General features: G+C 38.4%; 2 protein-coding genes across 2 annotated transcripts; one reads left to right on the forward strand and one right to left on the reverse strand.

The window, feature by feature from the left end:
• Positions 1-547: 547 nt before the first annotated feature.
• Positions 548-6,678, forward strand: txndc12 (thioredoxin domain containing 12 (endoplasmic reticulum)). Its single transcript, XM_080033902.1, has 7 exons — positions 548-732; positions 2,708-2,768; positions 3,227-3,279; positions 3,784-3,857; positions 4,321-4,390; positions 4,824-4,907; positions 5,383-6,678. The coding sequence occupies exons 1-7, from the start codon at positions 633-635 to the stop codon at positions 5,457-5,459; spliced, it is 519 nt and encodes a 172-aa protein (XP_079890028.1). The 5' UTR covers positions 548-632; the 3' UTR covers positions 5,460-6,678.
• Positions 6,679-6,758: 80 nt separating this feature from the next.
• gipc2 (GIPC PDZ domain containing family, member 2) lies at positions 6,759-21,602 on the reverse strand. Its single transcript, XM_080033900.1, has 6 exons — positions 21,025-21,602; positions 10,740-10,925; positions 9,546-9,726; positions 9,020-9,132; positions 8,590-8,671; positions 6,759-8,073 (listed from the first exon to the last, which is right to left on the reverse strand). The coding sequence occupies exons 1-6, from the start codon at positions 21,307-21,309 to the stop codon at positions 7,922-7,924; spliced, it is 999 nt and encodes a 332-aa protein (XP_079890026.1). The 5' UTR covers positions 21,310-21,602; the 3' UTR covers positions 6,759-7,921.
• Between the last annotated feature and the right edge of the window lie 1,265 nt (positions 21,603-22,867).

The following is a 22,867-nucleotide window of genomic DNA, read 5'->3' on the forward strand; positions in this document are numbered from 1 at the left end:
ATAATATAATTAATAGTCCATTGTAGTGGGATTTAATAGGTGAAATGCCTACATATATGTATTTTTTTGTATATTTAATTTCTTTTGAACATTTATTTGTCCGCCAGTTTCCGGTTTTTGTATGACATTTCGTTGTCTAACTTGAACAGCCGAAGCCACAGACAGGAGCACGCGGTTGTGGGATGTGTGGTGGATGTGACGTTTTATGGAACTGCCCCTCCAAAAGAGGAGAATGACTTATACGCATGCGCACAGAACACTTCACAACTTGAATTAGCATATTGTGAAATTGAAAGTTGTACGCCTATATGACAATTTTGATTATTATTATTTTTATTTGTTTTATTGCAATATGAACTGTACACCACGGTGTGGCAGGTGATATAACAGGTCTCCTATTAAGTCATTTAACATGTTCAGTAGTTTTATTTCTGTGGCCTTTTTAATGTACTTACATGGCAGATTTTTATTGTGAAATGTAACGCTACTGTGACAGACTTTTATTTTGAAATTAGGTTGTTGAACGTCCGGGTCTGTGGTTGTGTGAGCGGTCACTGCCATTATTAGCTTGTAGCCGCAGTAGTGAAGGGGTAAAAAAAAGGAAAAGGGATCAGAATAAAACGCCATTCAAAATGCAGACGTCTCTAGTCAAAATGTTTTTATTTTCCTCTGTACAGCTGATGTTGTCTGTGACGTGTTTCCAGGAGGTTGTGGAAGCGGCCAGCGGTAGAGGTGAGTTTATTAACACAGGTGAAGAGTTGTGTGTGTGTGTGTGTGTAGCTGCTTAGCTATCCTTAGCTTCCCTTTGTATCATCAGTAGCATCCTGGATTACCAAGTCTGTTTCCTGGAAAAAGTAACCAGTTTTGTCAGGTTAAACCAAACGACCTGTGTTACTGCAACCATCTCCTATGAGTTTGATTATATTTTTCATTTGAGAATGCATTACAGTTTTTCTCAGTTGCTTTGGTGCTTTTCTCAGATCAGAATGAAAATTCTCATAACTATTAGTTCAACCTCCGCAACATTTAGTCATTTGAGCACATCATAGTAGCAATTTCTCCTTCCTCTGAACACATTGCAAATGCTTTTGGACATGTATCAGTTGCTGTCATACAATTCTCTGCTGTTTTATAACATTGTTATTTGCTTATGTCATGTCAGTCAAAATTAACTATACTTATGGATGCTGAATAGTCGTTCCCAATAAAACTAAGTCTTCATTTCATTGCTTGAGTCATTACATACAAAATTGTTGAACTAGTTATCAAATTCTGTCAAGCAAATTTTATACCTTTTCTTTATCATAGATACTTTCCTCGCTGCATTGCAAGGGATAATATACGTTGTGATGTAGATGAAAATATGTGGCCAGACAGACAGGAACGTCTGGATGTGCCAGAATGATTTACCTAAATATGTTCAGTTACAATATGTCCTGTTATATTGTTCACATTTGTGCACAGCTCTACCAAAAGGGTGTTTTTTTATGTTTGTTCTAAATAAGTGACTGAAGTGTATTTTTCTTTTGCACCATGCTGTAGAATTGCAAAGAGCATATACAGTAAAAATTTGAAACATACGTATTCAGTGTCTTGTACTCACTTACTCCCCTAACTACAGCAATGTGTAACTTTATTGAGTTTTCAAATGGCTGCACAAGTAGTGTATAGTGCTGTCTTGAGCATTTTCAGGTAGTGTCATCGAGTTCTGACCTTCTTTTTGCATTGGAAAACACTGAGAGAATAAACTGTCATTATGAAAACATGACAAAGCCATTTGACTATCTTGTTCATAGACGATGGTGTCAAGACTTCTCATTTTGATGACACTGGCAGCAAGTGACGTACTTTTGCAGGTTATCCACTAGGTTTTGCAGTTTGCACTAATTGTTTTGAGAAATGCACTAACTGCTGTGTAAATGTTAATCGTGATGTGAGAAAAGCACCAAAGCGACTGAGAAAAACTGTAAGATGATGCTTAACTTTATCAACCGAGGAGAACATCCATTCCCCCCCAATGCATAAGATGTTTGGTACTCGTAATCAAATCAATAATTCACTTAAACATTTAAAACCAGGATGAAAAGACTGATGCAGAAGGGGTTTTATATTACAATTTGTTTATATATTTTGTATTGTTATAACTAAATATTGCAGTGTGTGTGTGTGTGTGTGTGTGTGTGTGTGTGTGTGTGTGTGTGTGTGTGTGTGTCTGTGTGTGTGTGTGTCTGTGTGTGTCTGTGTCTGTGTCGTAGCTGCTAAACTATCTCTCTTTAGCTTACTTTTGTATCATCAGTAGCATCCTGGATTACCAAGTCTGTGTCCTGGAAAAAGTAACCAGTTTTTCAGGTTAAATGACTTGTCTTAGTTTTCTTTGTGTGATTACTCCAATTAATGATGTATTCATTGGGTTTGGTTAACCCCTTATTTAAAAATAAATATTTGCACATACAAATCTAACATCCATTTCCTGTATAATTGTACATTAAAGTTCCAACAGTGACACAAATTTAATTACATTTCTACAAAGATCTCACACCCGGAAATGCATCTGGATATTAAATTACCACCATTCTTCATTAGTCATTGGCACAGTTTCTTTTCTATTGACATTGTATCTAGGTCGGACCCACCCTGTTGTAGGAATATAATAGTGGTTACACAAAAGCTCAAACTTTGCCCTATTAACTCCTCCGTTCCCCTGCAGGGTTTGGAGACAACATCCACTGGAGGTCGCTGGATGATGGCAAGAAGGAAGCAGAGGCCAGGTGTGTTCACACACACACACACACACACACACACACACACACACACACACACACACACACACACACACACACACACACACACTGAGAGCTGAAAGGTGCTAAAACACTTCCCGTAGCCCTGCTGAGCCACTGTCTTTTTGTTCAACTATATTATCCCAAGGTATAAAAACCGCTTTTTAAAAACAAATCCCCCATGCCTCTTTTCCGACTTATGCCTCTCTACACATCTAGAAAATGCCTCAAAATAACATCAGTTTTGTTCCCGGTCAAATCTGGTACGGACTGGTACGATTTCCTCAGTAAAGAAAGCACTTAAGCCCAAAACTGCTTATGAAACTACAATTCAAGTTACAAACTACAAACTAAATACAAGTGTATAACTAACTATAACAAAGTCAGTTCCTAGTCATTGTTCAGTTTTGTTCTTGACAAACGTTTTCCCATGTTTGCTTTGACAGCGGTCTGCCGATCATGCTCATCATCCACAAGACCTGGTGTGGAGCCTGCAAAGGTAAAATCAATGTTCTTTCTTTTCTCCATAGGAACCTCAGGTTAGGAAGTGCACTGTCATGTCTGAATGAATCCATTATACAATGATGGATGGGATGATATATGATTTAACCCTGAATCATGATAAATAAAACTGAGTACGTTGATGAGGGGAATTTTCATTATCAGACTAATCACGAATATTTTAATATGAGTGACTTGCAAAAGCTGTGTAACTATCTAATGTACTCCTCTCCTGATTTATTTTGATCTATTTGCCTCAAGGGGGCGCTGCATATTTCCAGTCATTCCTAAATCCTAGACCAAGGCTGAAGGATCAGCTTGCCCCTTGTATTGTAAAAATATATACTTTTTAAAGGTTGTTTGATCATTTCTTACTAAAAAAGATTTGTCCTGTATGTGATTCATTATTGTTATTTTGATAATAAAATCAATATGATTTGTCCTGAATCTGTTGGCAAAACAAGATAACGATTAATTGTATTGTCTTTCTCTTCATCCTCAGCACTGAAGCCCAAATTTGCTGATTCCAAGGAAATCTCTGAACTTTCACACAACTTCATCATGATCAACCTGGAGGTGAGGAAATGTGAAGCAAAACTGTTATGGTTCATATCTTTTTGCTGACATAATGGCAAAAAACTGGTTTTCTTGCACTTCAAACCTGTGAGATTTTTGGCTATTTTGGTTCAATTACATTATAATTAATTATTTTACCAAACCTTGTCTGTTTGCGTTGTATATTGCTCCTATTTAACCATCTTTAACAGCCATTATCTCAAGTTCAGCATTCGTTTTTTTTTCAATACTCAGAACCAAAAATCTCGACTACTAAAGCATTCTTACATCAACTAAACTTTCCATAATCATTCTTTGCACTATTCTGAACGTATTTACAGAAGTATTTGTTCATATGTTTATAATTGTCTGATTGGTGTTACATTTAAATTTTTTACCCTAATGACCTGCAGTGTCTAGCCTTAACATGTACTATCAGCTGAACTGAGGCCTGTGAACAATGACTTATCTCTCATTTGAACAGGACGAGGAGGAGCCAAAGGACGAAACCTTGAGCCCCGATGGTGGATACATTCCTCGGATTCTTTTCCTCGGTACGGACAGGGGGATGGGGGTTGGTTGGTTGGGTCACCTTTTTTAATGTAAACACTTTTTGGGATTCCTTTGGAGAGACTGATGGCACAGTTTTAGTGAAGGGGATACAAAATGAATAGGACAAGGTGTTGCACATGAAAGAAATATGTTAATAGACAGAAAATAATCAGCAGCAATTGTATATAAAAGCAAAAGTGCCAAATATACACTTGTGAAGTCCTGTGTGCTGATATTTGTAAGTTTTCTCATTCCTTCACAATAAGACTGTTGGTCGTACCAAACAAGCAATTTGAAGATGTCAAATTTGGCAGTTTTTTTAGGAGCATTGTTCTCTCATTTCTGATTCTTTATGGACCAAATACTTTATCAACAGAATAAATAATTGTCTGTTTGTTTCCTGCTGGACAAACCATTTAATTTGTCCCCTCACAGATCCCAGCGGCAAAGTCCATCCAGAAATCACCAACAAGAATGGGAATCCAAACTACAAGTACTTCTACAGCAGTGCTGAACAAGGTAACAATCCAGATTATGTAAGGGATAATGTATTGCAAAATAGGTCACTTTTGAGAAATTAATACCGCTTATTACATAACCTCAAACTACATTTTTTAATTAATTGAAACAAAATATGTATGTCAATTTTGATTTATAGCTAACAGTACAAAAAAAATTGGCTGCTCAATCGGAACTCCCTCCAAAGCAGCAGTTTGCTCTATGGCCAAAAGGACCTTACCATGACTTCAAAGTTCCCTTCTCTCCACATACATTCAAAATTATTTTGAAAAATAATAATAATCCTAAACAGCGGTCATTATCTAGGAATAACAGACCGTAGAATGCTGTGATTGACCAATCAGAACACAGCATTTATCAGTGCTGTGTAATAATCTTGTTTGTTTATAGAAAATCTTACAATGCGATGTAATTTATGGCTCTGCCCAAATGAAAGAAGAAAAAGTAGTTGATATTTTCCCTCCGTTCTGCCCAGTGGTGTCCGGTATGAAGGAGGCGCAGGAGAAGCTGACGGGCGACGCCTCCAAGCATCATGTCGGAGACGAGCTGTGAGGGACACAGAGACCTTCATCGGGCTGCAAGGGCTACTACACCTCCCCTACCCGAGACTGTTCTTCAGAGCGCCCTGAAACACCCCAAAACTAAACAAAAAAACATTTCTCTATTTAAACTCAGTTTAAAGCTATAGTGCGTAACTTTTTCATATGAATGAATGTCTGTTAGATTCAAGCCATCGCCAAACGAGTTGAAACAAGGTTGACAAAACTCTCTGTATTTCTTAGGATGGCAGCGTTAGCAAACTGGTGTCAACCCCCAACACTGTTGCAGGAGCTTCGAGAAATCCCAAGAATATTTCAGATGTTGATACTCCTTAGAAAAAACATTGATGTACAGCAAAATGTATGAAATCCATGCGTGATCACAGAATGCACTGTTGGCGTATCATGTAGATACGCCAACAGAGTTGTTGTTATTCCTCATGGGGGCAACAGAAGTTGCGCACAATAGCTTTAAAAAGACAGCGGGGTCCACCACCTCACCAACTAAACCAACCATTCAAAATGGTGTTGGTGCTTTTTGGCCTTTTGTGGGTTTATTTTTTTCAACACTACTACTCATTTCATGCCGCTGTCGGTTTTAAAAACCTGTACATTTGTACGCTACTGTTAATGAAATGCCATGTACTGTACTTCCTATCTGTAGAGGATATAAACAAGTCAAGCTAGCCAAGACAAACTGTATTATTAACTCATTTGCGTTCGCTGTCGTCAGATGGAAAAACTTCCGATTTAGGAAAAGCCAAGTTTATAGAGTGATCTGCTTTTTAACACTTGACGACCATGAGTCATTCTTGGTTTGGATTAACTTCATAAACACATTGTCGATGATTGTGGGGTTAATTTTTAACCCTGTATAAATTGTTTGCACCCAACAGCAATGATCCAGAGCTTCACAACACCTCCAGTGATGTGCTTCCAAAGATCTGTGGCAATATTTAACATGAACTACAACATGGGCTCTTTACTTCCCATCATTATTATCCACAGTCTTTAAAACGATTATTTCTTCATGTAATCCTGCCAATGTATCTACTTAGTGTATGTAATAGCTACGTATATTTACATTTTCTTCCAGTGAAGTGACACCACTTTTTTCGTTTTACCCGCCTTGTACAAGTCTTCAAATGAAGGTTGATAACATTGGTTAAGTGTCTTGATGTATTTTCTACATGTACACAGCCAAGTGTGCAAATAAAGTTTGTGGTACTGAGTCGTGGTGATCCCGATGCATTCATGAGAGAGACTTAATAACAGTATATCACATTTTATTGTCTATCCAACAACAGTGATCCCTTATGGTTTGTCAAACAATATGCAACTGCTGCGAACAGTCAACATCAGCAGATGACACTAATCAAGTCACTATTTAAATTCAGTTTGACGGTGATTTAAATAGTGCAGTTACATTAACGCAAGTGCATTTTATTTAAGACATCGGATTGCCATTGATCCCATTCCAATCCACACACAGCCTTGAAAATTGCTTTTTTTACAGGAAAGAACTTTCTTTCATACTGAGCCACGTATCAGTGTAAAAATTTCTTTACAGCAAAATGATTTTTCATTGACAAAATAAATTACAGGAAAAAAAAATAGCAATCGTGCATTTCTAAAAAATAAGACTTATTCATGACATCTTAAAAAGGTGCTGACAGACTATAACGACAATGGAAACGCGAGGAATGTGTCGTCAAAATTGGCTAAAGGTGTTTTAAAGCTGTTGCTCTGTATTGCTCCGAAAAGACTCAAGCCCAGAAGTGTGAGGGCAAAGAAAAATATCACTTATAGACCATCATTAGCTTTGTGAACGTGGCTGGAACATCTTTCTACTCTGAGGACGTTTAAAAAGATGGAGGAAAAATAAAAAGGGAAATATTGCTACAGTCTCTATAATTACACTATAAGTACACAATGCTGCTGCTGTAAAATCAGCAACATTTTCACATATTTAAAAAAAAAAGGCTATAAAAAGCCGTGTGATACATTTTTATATTCAAAATGACACAGCTATACAGTGTGATTGAAGCTGATTGTTTTAAAAAAGGTGTTTAAGGTGTGCACAGAAGAACTGTGTGGGGGGTAAAACATCTGGAATGAATCACCATCTCTCCAGCGCGCAGGAGGCAGGTCCAGTGATGGAAACTGCATTCCACATTTCACCCATATATTTTACAAGATAACAGTGAAACGCTGATATGTGGAAATCCTCATCCTGTTTGACTTAAGTCGACACTTTGAGATGCTCCGTCCGAGCGCAAGGCCACTACACCTTGGAACATTGCATGTGCAACCGTCTGTCCAGTTTGTTTCTGAGGATCTTAAGAGGTGATTTTGGGAAGGATCTTAAGAGGTGATTTTTGTGTGTGTGTGTGTGTGTGTGTGTGTGTCTGTCTGTCGTAGTGTGTGTGAGTGTGTGTGTGTGTGTGTGTTTGTTTTCTTTCGGCTGGAGCAATCTTAAAATCTTCCCTGCTTTGCGTCTCCAATTGCGCCCCAGACGTCAAAGACAAACTCATCGGGAAAGGCGAAGTCTCCGAGGGTCTCGTCCAACGCCATGGCGAATTCGTCCGGGTTCTTCTTGTCGCGCCCGACCTCGACCATCGTGGCAGCTGAACAGAGTAGAGAAGAAAATAATACTATTATTATTTATCTGGTATACAGCAGAGGGTTGAATCTTCAGTCTACTGTCTGCCCAGAATGATCAAATATTTGCTCAGGTAAAAATCAACATTTAAATCCAATATTTCCACTGACTGCAACAGTGACAGCTACGTCCTGCCAAGAAGAGTGATAATAGTTCTGTTTACGCCCCGGGTTTGCATAGGGAATGGTATGTTATAAAAACATTGAGTAACATAGGACAAAGCACAAAATGAATATTAATAAAGCCTTTTTGTATTGTATGTTGAAACTAAAGAAAATAAAAATAAAATGTCATTATAAAAAAAAATTGATAAAGCCAATCAATTAGTATGAAAAATTCCAGCTTATTTCCTTAACTAACGTAACATACATGTATTCTGGACAAAACAAAGGCAAAGGATCTCTCAGACATCTCTCACTGTAACAGTGAATAACATTGATAATTTATACTTGCACATGAAGATTTACCGTGTCCCACTCACCAAGTTCGGTGTCTCTGATGCCCATGTAGCTCTCCAGGAGGTCGTCCACTTTCTTCACCGCTTTTTCCTCAAATTCTGTCGGCTATAAAACACAAACAACTCAGTTTCAATCGTTTACTCCCTCAGTTTTTACTGTATATTATTGCTGTAATGTTCCTGCTTCTGAAATCAGTATCACAAGGATTTATTATTACAGATTTCAGTGAGATAATAGGGATGTTGGGATGAGCTTGTACCATCTTTTGTGGATGTCTTTTTTTGTTTGTTTGTTATTTGTTAGTCTTCATTATAGTGTCATCTGTTTCATGTCCGAAAGTGTAAAAAAAATGCACCCAAAAAAGTTCCCATTAAAGGACATTAAAACTGCAGAGTACCATGATTAGGAGGATGTATTTTCACAGACACACTAGGATGACCTAGAGACACTCACCTCCTCCTCTACAGTAGCCGGACCCTTAGAGCGAAGTCTCAGAGTCCCCCGTCCCGTGCCGATCTTGTTCTCTGTGGCAGGTTTGGACCCCTTTGACCTGGGCTCCAGCATTTCTGTCCATCGGAAGGGAAACAAATATTACAGGAAGTCCAGTGTTTTTGGAAACTGAACATAGACGTCTTAGTTATACTGGCTTTTTTTGTATAATTACAAGTGAACATTATAAACATTACCAGTTGTGTTTTGGATGAAAGCTATTTTTTGGGCCGGAATAAAAAACTATGCTGTCTCGTCAAAATAATCCACCAAAGATGTGAGTTTGACCCATTTTAAGACAAAATATACACACACTCATCACACTCATCTCATAATGCAAATGAGAAAATGATCTAATGTGTTATACTGAGACAAGATAACACAATCCTGAATGTCAATCTGTTCTTAAACCATGTGGGTCAGTAATGGAAAAAAAAATCAATGTCAACATCAACAAAACCTTTTCTGTTTCTGGTTCCTTTTCACTTACCGAATGCCTTCATGGGCTCGACCAGTTTGAGTGTGAAGGTCTTGTCTTTGGGCAGCTCTTTCAGCATGCGGGCGACCTCATAGTGCCGTGTCCCCACAATGTTATGTCCGTTAATGCATTGTACATGGTCGCCCACACTGATCACCTTCACCGAGTCCACCACACTGCCCTCTTTGATACGCTGCCATTGAGAAAGAGCAGGGGAGTGCAGGAGTTAAACAATATATCATACTGTATAATATATATATAAGTTTTTTGCGCCGTCGTCATGGAATAACCTGCAAAAGCAGCTTAAGCTTCAGGACCTGGTAACTCTAAACGAATTTAAGGCTGTTGTTAAGAGTTTGAAGTTGGACTCCATCGGAAATTGTGAATGTTTTTAGTTAAGAATCTTATTTTTATGTTGTACAACTGTACTTAATATCGAACTTGTATTTTGTATTGTGTTTTATGTGTAACTGTGTTCTGCTGTCCATCTTGGCCAGGTCTCTCTTGAAAAAGAGATTTTAATCTCAATGAGACTAACCTGGTTAAATAAAGGATAAATAAATATAAATTGGACACAATAATACTGTGTGGTTGTAAGTGTACAATATGTTATACAGGATACAAAAAACGTTATTAAATATCACTGTTTAATTCTGTCCACAAGTTGTTAAGGAAGTTTAGGTTTGAGATATAGGAAGAAATGTAGAAGTTTAGTTCACATCAAAGCTTAAATATGAATGAATAAGTACACACTGCCAGGTAAGCCGACTTGTTTGAGGCAGTTTTCAAAGTTCACATACTTCGACAGCCTGCAGTCATATGTGTGAGCACTTTGTTACGGTGGAGTAACATTACTGAGACCAAATAAGCTCATTACTCCTGTCTACATCAGCAGAGGCAACATACCAAGTTGTATTACTATGGTTTCCACTATGGGAGCTAGTTTTTACAATTACTTTAAACAATATGGCTGTTTTCTAAAACTTTTTTTTATTTTTTTTGAGCAAATTAATTAAGTCAAGACAACCACTGACAAACTGTTACACAGTACGTTAAACACGTAGAAAAAGTACAATAAACGCAACAGAAATACCTATAAATTAAATGTGTGCCTATCTGTGTATTTACAAAAATGTTAATAACTGGACACAGTCAACTTAGAGGTGAAATAAAGGTCAAATGTTGATGTGTTCCCTTTCTTCTTACCTTAATGAATGCATATCCTGCCCCGTTGTCTGTGATGGTGAGGCCCAGAGCATCTTCAGATTTATAAACTTCCACCTCCTTCTTCTGCCCTTTGATGTGAGCGAAGATGAAATCCTCCAGGCCGATCTGTCCCCCCAGCAGCTTCTCCATGTCTATCTTATGGGTGTTTAGTGTGCAGAACAGGATCTGAACACACAAAGACATGTAGCAGGCAGATTTAGTACATTGAAAACATGCACATAAAGTAGTGTATACTCAACAAATGCACACATTGTATAAGATTGAGCTTCTTATTACTTTGATAGTGCGAAATTGATATAACTTGGGGATTTCCCCCGAAAAAAAAAAGTGTCTGCCTAGTTTATACACCATTAGGCACAAGTCCCTGTTTTTAGCCACAGTCTGAAATCTGATCCAGATTCAAAAATAAAAGTGTTTGTGTGAAAATGACAGAGCACTGCCTCAGGACGCTAAATGCAGTACTCATCTGGGAAAATTGCTCCTTTTTATTGCAGCCACCGAGTTATGCTATCATGTGTTGTGTCTGACTGTGTATTGAACACAGAGTTGAAACTGAAGCAAACAGAGCTGAGAGGATATGACCTTTCCCTTTGAGCCAGAAATATTGAAACATTGAAATCTGGCTTGACACCGCTGTCCCGTCTTGGCAGGAGAGATTGAGAGAAACGCGATCGGCAGGAACACGATACACAAGCGGCCTGATTTAAACAGCACCTTAAACTAGGCGATGAAACCAAGCACGTGAATCATTAAGCTTCAAAGCCACATAGACAGAAAGAGAAGCTATTCTCAATACTGTAAGATAGATTACTAGTTTCATTTATTTTCTAAATTATCATCTTTTTATTGGGTCGTCAAGAAAGAAATGCTCACAACAAACTCAAGCATGTCAACACGACATCGATGACCCATCTCCTACTTATGACCTTGTGGTCAACCCCTGTGTGATTTCTACTTTCAAGGATGGATACATACTGTTAACAGACTCTGTTTTCATCTCCATGTGGGTCAGTAATGTAAATAAAATTATTAAAAAATAAAAAATAAAAACTTAAAAAATATTTTATAAATCATAAATAACGAAAAATATATATATATATAAACAATAACAAATTAATATAAATAAATAAATAAAACTATATAATAATATAATAACAATGAAAGTAGAAATAAGTTGTACTTAAATCTCTATTTACTCAGATAAACCTAGAACCAAGTTCCGCATCTACTGTTGGATCAACTTTGACTGAACACTGAGGCAGGATTTAGTGGCTGACTTCCGTTAGAAAGGAATTGATTTGTACTGGTTCATTAGGACCATGACCCTTATGCACTAATCAGGATTTGGGCAGCGAGGCACTGCCTTGTTTGGGCCCTTTTTTAATTTATTTTTATCTTCGCTGTGTATCAACAGGCGCTGCTGTTCACACACACACATGAGCAGTCATGGCCTCATGCGTTGCCTTGGGTTACCGGACTATGAAAGAGCGAGAGGCCACTAGAGGAGAAGTAAGAGAAAGGGAGTATTGGAGGAGAGGGAGAGGGAGGGGGGTGCTACCGTCACACTGAAATGATGGCTCTCTCTTCAATTCTTTTTTCCATAACAGCCTCGCGCCTCGCCACTCACACACACACACACACACACACACACACACACACACACACACACACACACACACACACACACACACACACACACACACACACACACACACACACACACACTTTACCCAGGAGTGAGTGAGTGGGAGGTACAGCAGCGGACGCCCACACCCGGTTACCAAGGCTGCCGACTGCATTAAGCAGCTTCTCTCTGCAGCTCTCAGCACTTCTCTCCTCCAGCCGGGCCGACAGCCAACACACCGCGGGGGGAAACTGTGTGTGTGTGTGTGTGTGTGTGTGTGTGTGGATGCAGCGTCACACACTGCAGTGAAGGCCTGACTCACAACAGCATTAAGAATCTACACCACCACACTGACCTATAAGCCGTGATAAGCACATGATGGGAGAAAAGGCTACGCCATCTGCTCAGCATCACCCAAGACACAGCTTTTCACAGGCCAATAATAGTTTTGAAAAGAGGAATAGAAACACACAGGAGGAGAATAAACAGACACAATCTGTTTTTAACTAGAGTTTGGAGCCAATGTTCATGTTATAAATGTGTTTCAATGCAGGGTTACGCACAGCATCTTACAATGGAGGTAACTGGGAGAGAAAGTACCTCCAATAATGCTAGAAGAAATTATTAAATAATTATGACAAATAAAAATAATAATTCAAATAATAATATGAATAGGCATATCAGAGATCTGCTTCGGACACACGTTTTATGTTTATGTGTTATGACATATTTGTGCTTCCTCATTGAAAACCTCAGAATCTATGAACATACAAATATTTGTTACAAGCAGTATTTTTTACCATGATCATGTTTTCTCATGGGCTGGTGTTAATAAAAGGTCCTCTATCCATTGATAATATTTTATATTGGATGAGTGTACTGTCTTTACAAATATTATAATAACACAAGAACTGGTCAATGAATCTTTGAAACCTCCATCTACAATCAATCCTCCTTTACTCCTGAATAATGACAAAAGACTGGATAAATAGAGCCTTATAACGTGATACATGTATGTGTTGTAATAACATGGAAATAAGTCGTTATAGCTCTAAGAACAACCTATTCAAACAACAAACCCTTCATATTATAACGTGTTGCTGATTTTATTTTAAATTCCGGTGTGGCAGCAAAACACTTCCGTGTTAGAAAGCAGTTATGTCACCAAAGAAACGGGTTTCCCAAGCTTTTTGTCCACAGTTCAATGTAGGGCATAATTCATAGTGAGAACCAATTATAGTCTGTATTTATTTAGCTTTTACCTTCTACAAACACAGGCAGGTGGAGCCATCTCTGTAGAGAATACGTAGGTGGAGACGTCAAAGATTCAAAGCCAGTTCTTGTTTCATTGTAATAATTTTTTCAACGTGACACTGATCCATTGTTATTTTTCTGACCAGCAGTCATACATTTATCCAATTCACAGTCTCCGTAACCGTTCCTTCATGGAGAATAGTACGTGTACAGTGTGGAATTACTATAGTGTAACAGTGGAATCATGTTTTTCCCGTTTCCCTTCCGGTTCATTTTCAAGGTGTTACTGTTTTAACTAAGTCATAAAGCAGTAATGCTGATGTAAGCTGCTGTGTGTCTTGTGGTGTGGCTCAGTCAGTTCACAAGAGGATATCACATCCATCAGCATTAAAGACGCAGTAATCATTTACCTGAGTGCGGATGTGCCATTCTTTAAAATGTCGACGGACGGACGTTTAATAGAAGGAGGCTGAGAAAAACAGACGTAATCGTGTCTCGACTGAAACTGACAACATACTCAACCAGCACTGACTACATCAATTCACAAAGAAGAAAACAGATATGTAAAGAAAAACTGTGATGTTGAAGGCCACAAAAGTAGTACATGTTTGTATAAAAATATTAATATATATTTGAAAATATGAAAATATTACAGCAAAAGATAAGAAAACCAACAAAGAGCCACGTGACATTAAGGTCAGGTCATTTATATTGTGGCAGAACAATGAGCCAAATTAGCATTTTTTTTTAGCAATCATAGTTCTCAATCAATAAAATGTTCTTACTCAAAGATTTGTACATGTGACAGGACAGCCTCCAGTTGTTTGAAATACATACATTGACTGTCTGCCCCTTTTCTGTGTTTTAATAGACAGATCTTGAATGTTTATATCTTTATTTTCATCTAAGTGAGATCACAATCAATCACAATCACAATGCAGCAGTGAAGGTAAATCTCTGCGTTTAAGATTGACTGTAACACCGGTTCAGTCGATGGTGAAGCAAAGTCTAAAAACGGACCTGACCAGAAGCAGGCCAGTCGGACAGGAAAGCTTTCCATTGAAACTATAACGTCAGCAGAAACAGAATTTCCTAAAAAAATAATATTTATATGTCAATTAATTGACTTTTAACCCAATTTTGGATCCATGAAAATCATGTGAAATAAAAATATAAATCACTAGTGATGTGACCAAACTGATCCAATATCGGAATGGGGGGGCGATATGGCTGCAATCCTATAGTTGAATTCAAAGACCTTTGAACATAATCTGTCCATTATAAGCTTCCTAAAAGGTAAAATATGTGGCAAAATGCTTTACTGGATTAGTTTAGATTATATAATGGATGGTGCCTAATAAAATGGGCAGGGCGTGTATATTGCTATCAGGTGACGACTATGAATATTGTGACGTACTGCTCTGCCTTAGAAACGCCTGCAGTGATACTGGGTGTTGCTTCAGACCTGAATACAATATGGACTTATGGCTCCTGTAAGCAGTGTCTCGTGCTCACATCATGTCGAGGTGAGAAACGGCCTCACTTAACATTCTCTACATACCAAGAAAATAAACTCTCAAGATAAACTATTACATTCTAAGTAAGAACATGACACATCCATATTGGTTTGCACAACATCTTTCAAAGGGAAGTGAGTGTTGGAGCACGGCTAATACAAACAGCAGCTTCTAGGCCCAATCAAATGAGACTGTTTTGCCTAATCTGCCACCAAAGATTAGTGATGTCTGGCTGCTAACGTGGGAGTACCTGGGAAACAAACAAAAACAAACAAGACGTGTTGTTTGCTATGCTAGTAGTGATATTCAAACTGCAGGGAAATGTCTGTGTGCTTTCTGGGGAGCGCTGGACCGCAACAGGTGGACAAGAAGAAGAAGCAAAGTCAACCCTCCAGCCACACCTCAAACTCTACAGCTGGAAGGGCCAATAACCAGACTTCGCCCTGAGCTGAGTGAGCACATAAAGAAAGATCCTATTCTTCCACTAAACACTGCAACCTTACAGCCATGTATTTTCCAGATGAGATAACAGATACTGACCTATCTGAGTTTACATAATATATGAGCGTCTACTGTGCTGCATGCTCTGTAAAGCCTTTACTTTTTTGTGTTTGCTGTGGTTAAGTTAATGCAGCTGCTGTATTTATCTTTAGTTTGTTATTGATGACTGTTTGTGGCAATATGGCACAATGACGAGGGGGAGAAGATCTTGTACATCGCTCATTTGCACTTCTTTGCACTTTTTTTTATTATACTTTGATCATTTAATTGTATCATCATTTTACTATTGTAGTGGACCTTTGCACTCCCTCTTTGACCATGCTTGTCTTATGTTGGTACTTGTATTTTTGTGTTGTCCGTGGCAACCCAGTTTCCTACTTGAGGATTAATAAAGTTAATCCTATCCTATCCTAAATGATTCCACTCAAATCAAATTGCCTTTCTATCAGTTCTGCTTCCTGACACTGAGCTTAAGTTTACAGAAACGTGGGGACCTGTGTCTAATGAAGTGAACAACAATACACACACACAGTCAATCCAGACATGCTTTAATGCAATGTGATGTCTGTTTGGAAAGTAAAGTCTAAGCTATTAGGGGAAATTAGTGGAAGGAAGGCAACGCCATTGTTCATTACATAATTCACGCCAGGCTCCGCCAAGCACTCACGTAACCTGGTTTCTGGGTGGCTCCATGTGAGAATACTTTGTCCTCCAATTTACTTTTCAAGACACAGCATGTTGGAGCAGCTCCTCGATGGGCGTCACTGATTTGTGTTTGCTAAACTGCGTCCATTATTAATAAGGCTGTCGATTTATTCCAATACATTTACTATGTATAATTCATATTCCACATTAGTGTGTGTGTGTTTGACTTAAGGGGCTAAGAAGTATGTCTGGGACAAGTTGTTTTAATCACTTTTCCGAGGCTGTGATAATCTCTATACTTCCATTTTGGCGTTTCAAATTCTAATCAAATTAAACCAGAAAAAAGGGAGAAAACATTTACATAAAGACAAATTATTACTTACAATGATGCTAGCATAAACTGTCTTAACTGAATCAGTCATTTTACACTGCAAAATTGTGACAGACATTTTATTTACAAAGGAAACAAGATCTTTGTGATGTGTTTTTCTATATAAATATTAAACTCTGACGTCCATATAAGGACTGAAGCAGATGGCACATTCAAAATCCGTCCCAATCTCAGTGGGACATTTATATTTTCAGCAAAAATTGAAGGCAGAGCAGACTGCATTTGACAGTTTTGTAACAAATAACACGTAGAGCCTTGGACCCTTCAGACAAGTACTAACCTTCAATACTGAATGAAATGTGTCCAATGAGCACTGAGTCTCAAAAGCTGTCAAGTAGCAGAAGGTTCAAGGTTTCAAATGCTCAAGACCAGAGTATTCTATATTTATTCTCTTATCAGTTTTATAGGTATTTTAGAAGTGTGCTGACTGTTTTTACGGAAAGTTCTTGTTTTTGTAAGCTGTGTATGTTTAATACTTTCAACACTAATGAATTGAATGGTTTGGTAACAGGATCGGCAGAAAACTATAGTTCATATCCCTCTAAGTAAGATATTAAGCACTATAGGTTTTTCTAAAGTGGGCATCATACTGACACTCATTTCTAAAATTTGACACAATATACCAAGCAGAAACGAATTAACTTCATCATCAATAAATCGTTTACTCTAGGCTCTTTAAACTGGTGTGTATACAAAGTTTGTGTTAACAAAGGTGGCCCACCATAGCTAGCAACGTGCCAGTTTACAGAGCCTAGGCTGTGCAACAAGACCAGATTTTTTTCAGCACGCACACAGTATGGACAGATATCGGTTTGGGTAAAAAATAGACCTGTTACTATATCCATGAAAAGCTGCATTTTGATGGGAAATAATAAGGCTTTCATTAGACAGCGCTGATATCTTTATGTTCCGTCTAACACAGGTCACGTCCAGTCAACATGGGCAGTGAGCTTTGGTGTTTATGGAGGGAGGAGCTGCTCCCAGGGGCACTCTGGGACGCCTGTGGCTGTGTCCGGGACAAATTATCTGCTTTGATTTGAGGCTATGCCCACAGAGCCGGACGCGAGGGACTTCCTGTGGTAAAAAACTGTGGAGTCCAAAAACTGACATTATCACATCACACCCCATCCGTCCGTCCGTCCCTCCGTCTGTCTGTCTGTCTGCCTGTGTGCTTGTATTTGTCTCTGTAACTATCTGTGCCACATTTCTGAATAGGTCAGTAACCTCACTGGCATGGCATGAACCAAAGAATGCCAACGTTAACGGGACATACTGATACATGTTGCGTTGTTGTTTTCCCTTTGGTACCTGCTTGGCAAGCTTTTTATGGCATTATTTCACCATCAATGTTCTCCAAGAGTTGAAACAAGATCCATATCTTGCTCTGAGACACTTTAACAGGGCTAGTGCTGGCAGAGAAGGAGGTTTCAATTGGGGATTCCAAATGTTGCTTAAAACCCAACTCTATTTATCTCGTGTGTAGTGCTGTGCTTATTGTTAGGAAAAGAACACGCTGTGGGGCAGTTTCTGTACTACAACAAGTCTAGACAGAGAGCAAAACTTCATAATGAGTGTTATTGATCGACCTGATGGAACAAATACCCATAAAAATAGTAGAGTTTGAGCCGGATTAAGGATACTTAACTTCTACCATCAACTCAGACCAGTTTCAGGGAAGCAGCCCTTTGTCTTATCCTCTTTTATAAACAGTCTATGGCTTTAACACAAATGAATCACTGTGTTGTTGTGCTTCACTAGTGTGTACCAATGCCAGAGAGACACCAAACTCCTTTCCTATTATTGCACTTGTTGAATGAAGCAACTGTATCTCAGAGCTTAAAGCTGTACTATGTAAAATGTTAGCCCTATTAGCAAAATGCATTGATGTTATCATCGCTGAAATAATCAAGAGAGATTTTTTTTTTTTTAGCTTTTTTTGTGGCATTTTCACGGCTTTATTGATAGTGCAGACTACATAGAGATGAAATGGGGCAGAGAGGGGAATGCCATGCAGAGAACGACCACGGGTCGGACTCAAACATCGTCTGCTGCAAAGAGGACTGAGCCTCAAAGGGGTACGCTCTAACCACTACACCACGAGCGCCCATAGATTACGGTCTCTTTGATAATAAAATGTGTCAAACATAACCGTATAATGACACGCTACGCTATATCATAAAATATGTTCATATTTTGCCGTGTCTCAAGTTAATACATACAATTTCTGATGACATAATATTCTCCGAGCTCAATCCACGGAAAAGACACCGTAATGACACCTTTCTACCAGAAGTGTTTGGCAAAATACACTTCCAAAAGCAAAGTTACATTTTTAAAGAGGCGTAGGAAGTTTCGGTCTGTGTCTTACACCACACCAGGCTGATAACAGGCCTATCTAGTCACAGGCTGACAAAAAGACAAACATGCCACTCACACTTTCCTTTGAAAAGCTTAAGCCGTCTGGGTTAAGAGAAGGACACAGAAGAACCTGCTTTTGTTTTTCAGGGCCTCCTCACTAGTACACAATGTAGCTTTTTTTCCCCACTCCCGCTTCCCAATGGAATTTGATGCTGCATGGCATGTTCCAAGATAAAACTGTATCTAAAAATAGCGGCAACATTAATTTGTCAGGTATACCCAGTGGCTGTGTAATGAAGATTAGACACAGATCTCTCTCAGTCCCCTGGGGTTAAAGGTGTGCGGGTTGGCAGAGAGTGTACAGGGCGTGCCTTTACAAACACACCACTAGCTTTTCACACGAGACAATCAAAGTTGACTTCTAATGGCCACCCCTGTAATCCCTATGAAAAGCCTCTCATACGTGTGTTGTTTACCCAAACCTTTACTGTTAATGTTCATATTGGAATGCTGGAAGAACCAAAGTATTTAGACTCTTTGCTTAAGGAAATGTAGCGTTACCACGGTGTGAAAATAGTCTGTAGTAAGTATAAATGTTTAATAAAAGTACTTAGTATAAGTATTTTAAGTATTGTCAGCAACATATCAAAAGTAAAACTACTCGTTCTGTAGGAAATGTGTCCTCCTCTTACTGGTATATTATTATCTATGACATTATTATGTTTTTGATAGTGATGCATTAATGATAACTACGATTATTGTTTTTATTACATTTTCTACTATTACCACATACAGTTTAGTAGATACTTAGAGCTAAGGGTCACAAGATACATCTAAGGGGTCTTGATGATTTAAGGGTATGCTCAAGGTCAGCTGCAAAAAAACTGTTATTCAGACTTTTTATGTTATCGTAGCTTTTGCTTTTAAGTTTTTCAAAAATTGTTGATTATTTGATCTCTTTGGGCCTCTGTTGGGGACGTTTGTCTCAAAGTGGGTTTGTTCTGTAAAAGGTCAAAGGTCAACATGTTTGGAAGTCACTGATTTAATCTTTAACAATGGATTGTATGTTATAAACGAATCATTATATCAGTGTCTTAATCAGAAAAGAAGCTAAGTGCCTCAAATGTTAAATAAAGGGGTAACAAGTACAGTCATGTAGTTCAATGTAACAAAAATCCTCAAAAGTAAGTAGGCTACCAAATAATTGTACATCAGTTCTTGAGTATACGTGTAGGCTACTTTTGTTGAATTTGGAATAGGCAACTTAACACTTTGTTTTGTAAGAGGTCAAAAGGCAAAATGTTTGTTAGACACTGATTTAATCTTTAACACTTGATTGTAGCCTACTTTGTAAGCTAATTATAATAAAAGCTTCAAAACATAAGCTATTAATTTCAATAGAAGCTAGTTGTAAAAATACATTGATAATTGTAGAGTAAAAAGTTAAGTGTTTTCCTATGACATGTAGTCAAGTATAACAGAAATACTTCAAAGTACTTACATTGTGTATGTAGCCACTTTTATAGGCTAAAAGTTGGATTGTTGAAGTAGGCCTACTTCAATGTTTTCAGTGAAATCGAGCTTTAACACTTTGCTTTGCAAGAGGTCGAAAGGTAAAGAGTTTGGGAGATACTGAATTAAATTCATATTTAACAATAAATTGTATTTATAAACGTGTCATAATATAGGCTAATAATCTGAGGAGTTGCCACAAAGGTTAAATAGGCCTACATGTAAAAGGGTGCAAAAGGTTACAGTAGCCTATTTCCATATGACATGTAGCGTCGGCCTAGCCAATAACTATAGCCTATATAGCTTACTTTTGTAAAAGTAAAACTCTGGGAGAAGGCTACTTCAATTTTTTTCTGTAAAAAAACAGCTTTAACACTTGAACGCACCAATAAATCACTCATATTACTTTCTGTTGTGTTTTTTCCTCTTCCTAGAAACATCAACAACAGGTGAGCTGTTTACCTCAGGTGGGCTTATGTTGAACGCCTCTGCTATCTTCCCGTACAGCTCCTTGACGTTGCCAAATCCCTCGATCCTGCCCGTGGGGCTTCCGTGCGCCAGCTGCGTGTGGAAGACCAGTTTGGGCCGCAGGTTGGCAGGTGGCGGCGGCAGACCTGCCCCGTTCACGGCGGCTTTAGCCAAGCTCCCAGCACCACCGGCACCTGCGTGTCCACCGCTGACCTCCTCATTATCCACCAAGTGCTCCTTAGTCGACTGCTTTTTCTTCCTCCACGGTCCCAACGGCATTTTGAATGTTTACTACTGTTGTTTTTTTCGACGTGGATTAAAAAAAAAAAAAAAAAAATGTCCGAGCCGCTGTTATAACATTGAAGTAGCTTCGTCCTTATTTACTTCCTTCTTTCCTTCCTTTTCCTCATTCACCTGTCCTCACCTTAGATTTGACTTTGTTCTTCGACAGTGTGGACCCTCTGGCAGTCTCGCTTTGCAAATAAACCCGGTGAATATTCAACAGGTAGGTGGTGAGTGCGGGATAAACTCTGACACGCACACAAACACACACACTCACTCACTCACACAACCTGCGGGGCTAACAATAGCTGCTCTGTTCGTCTCTCAGCATGCCGAGGGGGCGCATGCGCAGTAGGGGACGAACCCAGGCTCAGCAGCACTGTGGGATGGTCGGACCACTGCACCTGTTGGCTACACCATCGCCCCAACAGGGGGATCAACCACTTTAACACAGGTATTCAATTCAACACATGCTCCAAGTCAGTGCAGATTTCTATCATGTTTTTGTCTTTTTACAGGGGCCTAGTAGCCAATATGGTCCGATCTAGATCTATAGCCATGTAGCCCACAACTATAGGCTATTTGTATTTCTTCCTTCATACAATTATATTTACAAGTTACTTTTGTTCATATATTCATAAGTATATTGTACATCTATTTTCCCTTCGAGGATGAATAAACGGTGCAAAGTGACTTTGATGAATTAACCTAACATTGTACTTCTATATTTCATATAAGCTCTATAGGGGGAACATCATTAAATATTACATGATACGTATGTCTTTTTATTTATTTATATATTTTCATTCTAGAATGAGAGAAATTAAAACAATTAAATGTCAGGGGGATTAATAAAGTATTGCACCTTTTCAACTTGCCAACTGCGGTGCCTGTATTTGTTGTTCATGTGATAAATAAAGAAACTTGAAGGCCTAAAAATGGCATGAAACTATACGTAAAATGAGAAATAGTTCAATCCATGGGTGTAAAGAAAAATTCAGTATCATTGCATTTCTTATTCTTGCTGTTTTCTCCACATCATTTGTTTGTTTTTGACAAAATAAGCGATTTGAAGGTGTATCTTTGAGGGTTTGGGAAATTGTGATGGGATAGATTTTGACGTGTAAAACCTGTTACCCTTAAAACAATATTTAATTTCCTGATACGTGAATCATTATAGGAGGTATATAGAGTGCTGTTCCAAAAATGCTTTATCCAGTTCTCCCATCTGCCTTCCTGAATGCTGTGCCAAATGAACCATGGTTGTGATACGATTAAGAACCTCCCAGATGTGTGGCGTATCCTTACTGACTGTAAATAGGCTAAAGAATAATTAGTCCAGTACAGTCATTGATAAAACATGGCAGGTGTCGAAAAAGATAGATTGTTTAAAGAATTATGGTCAACAAACTAACTATGATTAGAGATGTATTCATGTTTTATTTACAGTTTTTCTCAGTTGCTTTTCTCAGATCAGAATGAAAATTCTCATAACTATTAGTTCAACCTCTGCAACATTTAGTCATTTGAGCACATCATAGTAGCAATTTCTCCT

This window comes from Ammodytes marinus (assembly GCF_949987685.1).
Source record: "Ammodytes marinus genome assembly, chromosome: 9".
Taxonomy (NCBI): domain Eukaryota; kingdom Metazoa; phylum Chordata; class Actinopteri; order Uranoscopiformes; family Ammodytidae; genus Ammodytes; species Ammodytes marinus.

Excerpts from the sequence above, each read along its gene's own strand:
- txndc12 (XM_080033902.1), top strand. The coding sequence starts at position 633 with ATGCAGACGTCTCTAGTCAAAATGTTTTTATTTTCCTCTGTACAGCTG. Across the intron at positions 2,769-3,226 it reads AAGAAGGAAGCAGAGGCCAG|CGGTCTGCCGATCATGCTCA; the intron begins GTGTGTTCACAC and ends TTGCTTTGACAG. Across the intron at positions 4,908-5,382 it reads CTACAGCAGTGCTGAACAAG|TGGTGTCCGGTATGAAGGAG; the intron begins GTAACAATCCAG and ends CGTTCTGCCCAG.
- gipc2 (XM_080033900.1), bottom strand. The coding sequence starts at position 21,309 with ATGCCGTTGGGACCGTGGAGGAAGAAAAAGCAGTCGACTAAGGAGCAC. Across the intron at positions 8,672-9,019 it reads CGGCTACTGTAGAGGAGGAG|CCGACAGAATTTGAGGAAAA; the intron begins GTGAGTGTCTCT and ends TGTGTTTTATAG. Across the intron at positions 8,074-8,589 it reads CATCAGAGACACCGAACTTG|CTGCCACGATGGTCGAGGTC; the intron begins GTGAGTGGGACA and ends TACTCTGTTCAG.